This window comes from Anas acuta, chromosome 2, assembly GCF_963932015.1.
Source record: "Anas acuta chromosome 2, bAnaAcu1.1, whole genome shotgun sequence".
NCBI lineage: Eukaryota > Metazoa > Chordata > Aves > Anseriformes > Anatidae > Anas > Anas acuta.
The window spans coordinates 775,838-780,356 of NC_088980.1; the positions used below are offsets into that span (position 1 = coordinate 775,838).

General features: G+C 72.1%; 1 protein-coding gene across 1 annotated transcript; it reads left to right on the forward strand.

Annotated features, from left to right (window-relative positions):
- The first annotated feature begins 1,264 nt into the window (after window positions 1–1,264).
- On the forward strand, window positions 1,265–3,710 carry LOC137851954 (zinc finger protein 300-like). The gene is made up of 3 exons (XM_068673116.1): window positions 1,265–1,428; window positions 1,935–2,807; window positions 3,508–3,710. Exons 2-3 carry the CDS (start codon window positions 1,975–1,977, stop codon window positions 3,512–3,514), a joined length of 840 nt encoding a protein of 279 aa, XP_068529217.1. The 5' UTR covers window positions 1,265–1,428; window positions 1,935–1,974; the 3' UTR covers window positions 3,515–3,710.
- The last annotated feature ends 809 nt before the right edge of the window (window positions 3,711–4,519 follow it).

The following is a 4,519-nucleotide window of genomic DNA, read 5'->3' on the forward strand; positions in this document are numbered from 1 at the left end:
AGCCCCCGATAAAGATAGGGCTCATCCTGCTCATCCCTGCCCCTGTGAGCAGCAGCAGCCGCTCCGGGAGCGCAGGCGCTGCCGCACGGCGCAGCCCCGGTGAGGCAGGTCTGGGCAACGGCCCTGTAGGAATCCGCAGCGGCTGCCCCAACCCAACCCAACCCAACCCAACCCACCCACGGCGGCGTGCGCAGCACCAGCAAGCTGCAGCCTGCACCCAGGGCCTGCTCCCAGCCGTGCCGGGACCCCGGGACCCCAAGCAGTGAGACCCCCGGCACGGCTGGCAGAGTGGGGCTTCCCCCGCTGGGGTCGGGGCTCCCCGCACCCCTCTGCCCTTTGTGCTCCCCATGGAGGGGCCGGGGTGGTTGCTCCTTGACCCCATATGGGGCTGGCACGTGGTGCCTTGGCTGCTGCAGGGCTTCCACACATCCTCGTGCCCCCGCTGGTCCCACAGAGGCAGGGATCCCGTGTCCCCTTCCATGGCCGCACGTGGTCCTGGGGCTTCCTCCGGCCTCGCCTCGTGCCGGTGCTTTGCTCCTGGCCACCCGCACCCGGGCATCAAGGGGCCAAGACCCCCGGTGTGGCACCCCCGGTGCAGCTTCCAGCACTATGGGGTGCCCAGTTTGGCTCCATGCAGCCCCAGGAGGGTTTGTGGGGACTGGGGGGGCCTGGTTTAGCTCCATATAGCCCCGGGGGGTGAGCAGGGGGCTGGTTTGGCTCCATGCAGCCCTGGGGGGTGAACAGGGACTAGGGGGGGCCAGTTTGGCTCCATGCAGCCCCAGGAGGGTTTGTGGGGACTGGGGGGCCTGGTTTAGCTCCATATAGCCCTGGGGGGTGAGTGGGGGGCCAGTTCGGCCCCATGCAGCCCAAGGGGGGTGAGCAGGGAGCAGGGGGACCCAGTTTGGCTCCATGCAGCACTGGGGGTGTGTGGGGGGTCTGGGGGGGGGCTGATTTAGCTCCATATAGCCCCGGGGGGGGGGGTGAGCAGGAACCAGGGGGGTCCCAATCTGCTCCACGCATCCCCGGGGGGGTCTCAGTGGGATCCCGGGGGTCCCGTGCAGCTCCTGCCCCTCATCCAGCACCGTGCTGCCCCCACCACGAGCCCCCGCAGCCTCCGGTGCCCCCCGGGGGCGCAGCACCGCGAGCCCCGGCCCCTTTGTTCGGGCGGCGAGGCGCGACCCCTTTGTTCCCCGACGGGCCCCGGGGGGACGGGAACGGGGACGGGGACGGGGACGGGGACCACGGGACGGAGCCGAGCGGGGGCTGCGGGAACGGGGCCGGGGCAGGGCCGGGCGGGCCGGGGCAGGAGCGGCGGCGGTGCCTGCGCGTCAGGCGGGCAGGAGGAGCCAGCGGGGCCACAAAGAACCGGGCGGCGGCGGCGGCGGCGGCGAGCGGCGGAACGGAGCAAAACGCAGCGGGGCCGGGCAGGTCGGCGGCGGGGCTGGGCAGGGGGGGAGGAAATCGGGGCGGGGGAGGCCCCTCCGTGTGTATATGGGGGGGTCCCGGGGGGGTCCGGCACGGCTCGGCACGGCCCGGCCCGGGGGGGCGGTGCGGCAGCGCGGCGCCGAGGCGCAATGCGGCGCAGCCCGGCCCCAGCGCGGGGCCGCCTGTTGGGGGGGGGGGGATGGCGTGGGACCCCCCGTATCACCGAGCTTGGAGCCCCCCCACTCTCCCTGCACGGTTCCGGGCCCCCCCAGGGCCAGGCGTGGCCCCGCAGCCCCGGGGGGAGCGGGGGAAGAGGGCGCCCCCCCCACCCAGCCACGAGGGCGCACGGTCCCGGCCCCTTCCGCCGCCCTCGGGTGCGCTCGCAGCGGGCGGTGGGCGGGGGTCCCGGGGGTCCCGGGGGTCCTGGGGGTCCTGGGGGTTTTGGGGGGCGGTGGCAACCCCGGTGTGGTGCTGGGGAGCCGCAGCCGCCCCTCTCTGTGCCCCCCCAGGGTTGCGATGCGGGTGCCGTGAGCCGGGCAGCGCGCGCCCATGACGGACCTGGCGTCGCCCACGGGCGAGAACCCCTTCGCCTTCCCCGGCGGCGAGGAGGGCTTCGGGGACGAGAAGGCGCTGGTGATCCACAGCCAGGCGGAGGAGGAGGAGGCCGGGAAGGAGTTCAAGTGCATCCTGTGCGGGGAATGCTTCGGCCAGCAGCCCAGCCTCGCCCGGCACCAGAAGCACCACGCCGGCGAGCGCGCCTTCATCTGCGCCGAGTGCGGCAAGGCCTTCAGCCTCAAGCACAACCTCATCATCCACCAGCGCATCCACACCGGGGAGCGCCCCTACCAGTGCGGCGTCTGCCAGAAGAGCTTCAGCCTCAAGCAGAACCTGCTCACCCACCAGCGCATCCACAGCGGCGAGAAGCCCTTCTCCTGCGGGCGCTGCGGGAAGCGCTTCCGTGAGCAGCGCTTCCTCCTCAACCACCAGCGCACCCACGCCGAGGACCGGCCCGCTGCGGACGCCGAGGACGGGTCCGGCGCGGCCACCACCGCCGCCGCCAGCAGCCGCTCGCCGCGGCCGGAGCCGCATGAGGAGGCCGGCGGCCCCGGGGCGGCGAGCGGCCCCTTCGCCTGCGCCCGGTGCGGGAAGGGTTTCAGCTGCCGGAGCAGCCTGGCCACGCACCAGCGCACCCACACCGGCGAGCGCCCCTTTGCCTGCCCCGACTGCGGCAAGAGCTTCAGCCAGAAGGGCTCCCTGAAGATCCACCAGCGCACCCACACGGGCGAGACCCCCTTCTCCTGCGCCCAGTGCGGCAAGAGCTTCGCCCAGAAGGTCAACCTCACCGCGCACCAGCGGAGCCACGGGGCAGAGAACGCCCACACGTGAGCCCCCCGCGCACCGGGACCCCCACCCACCGCTGCCTGCACCGCTCTCCTACCCCACGGGGTTCTCCCCACCCTGTGGCCCCCCTCCGGGCACTGCCCTGCACCTGGGGGTGCTGCCTGGGGGGCTCGGAGCCATTAGTGGCCTCTCCAGGGGTTCGAGGCGTGTGCCCACCCCTCAGTGTGGGAAACCACTGGTGCGCCCCTGCGGGGTGATCAGCCCCAGCTCTGTGTGGGCACCCCCAGGCGCCCGCTGCGCTCCTCCTGCTGGAGTTCCTCTCCTGACCATCACGAGGCTGCTCCCACCAGCCCTGGCTGCCTCCAGTGCCCTGCATCAGGCGCTCGCAGGCTGATCTGTGCCTGCCGGATGCCTGTTGCCCCCCAGGGCAGCAGGAGGAGCCAAGCGCTGAGGCCGGCCCTGGAAATGGTGGTGGTATTCCCTGTGGTGGTATTCCCTGAGGTGGTTTTCTCTGTGGGGCTTCCTCCCCGTCCATCCTCTGCAGCCTGGTGCACACCAGGGCCACAGGTGAAACCCCTGGGCCAGCGCGAGGAGGAGGAGCGGGGAGGTTTCCCCAGGGCAAAGCTCCCCCACTGCACGCTCCCCATGCGCCCCTGTGCTCCCCACGCTCCCCGTGTCCCCCCCCCAGCCCAGGCTGGTGCTGCTGCTCGCAGGTAACACCTCCGTGTGCTTCTCGCCCAGGGAATGATGGCCACGAGCACCAGAGCAGAGCCGGATCTCGCCTCCTGCGCTCTGCGGGGAAGGAGCCGCGGCGCCGCGTGCTGCCCACCGCGCTGGGGAGAGGGGCTCCAAGAGGAGGAGGCGGCAGAGGCTCGTCCCGGCACTGCGCGGAGCCCCGAGTGGCGCAGAAATCAGGCAAAATAAAAATAAAATAAAAACGCAAAGCTCACGGGTGCAGACTGCTTCCCAAGGAGCAGCAGCGGCAGCTCCGGCCTGGAGGAGGGACCGAGGCGGGGGCTGCGGAGAGGCAGAGACCCCAGCCCGGGCAGCACGGAGGCCCCGGTGTGGAGCCCACAGCCGTGGTGGCGGAGCAGGCAGCCAGGAGAGGTGAGCCGCAGCCAGGAGGGGAAATCTCTGCCCGTGCCCTGCTCTGCCACCCCAGGCACAAGCAGAGGAGCCCCGTGTTTGCCGAGCCCGCCCGTGGCACCGGAGAAGGGGAAGTGGCTGCGCCAGAGCCCTGCGGCACGTGGCACCGTGCAAACCCTGTGTCACCCCTGAAACCACGGGGTTTGAGGGCTGATCCCGGGTGCTGCTGGGGGTCAGCGGCCACCCCTGCCCTCCGCAGGGTCCCCGTCTGTGCGCTCCAAACCGGGACAGTGCTTGGCAAGCTCTCTGGGGTGAGGCAGGGCTCAGCACTGGTGGCTGAATCCAGGGTGGGTGCCCCTCTCCTGCACCAGAAAATCAGCTTTTTCTGCCGTCGCTTGCTGCTGCTGCTGCCCTTCGCACTGCGCCGCTCACCACCACGGGATGACGCTGGGCTTGCGAGCACCCCCTGCCCTCCTTCACGCCGTGCATCGGGGCAGAGCGAGCCTGCGGCTGCCGGGGGGGAGCTGACACCGTGCCCGGCCCCAGCTCCCGGTGACGGCACCGTCCTGGCTGCCACCGGCTCCCGAGGGAGCTGGATCCCCTCCTGCAGAGCCCCTCCGTGCCCCACTGCCCCCTGCTCCCCTCGCACAGGTCCAGCCGTGCCCGT

Coding starts and splice junctions, on each gene's coding strand:
- LOC137851954 (XM_068673116.1), top strand. CDS start 1,975: ATGACGGACCTGGCGTCGCCCACGGGCGAGAACCCCTTCGCCTTCCCC.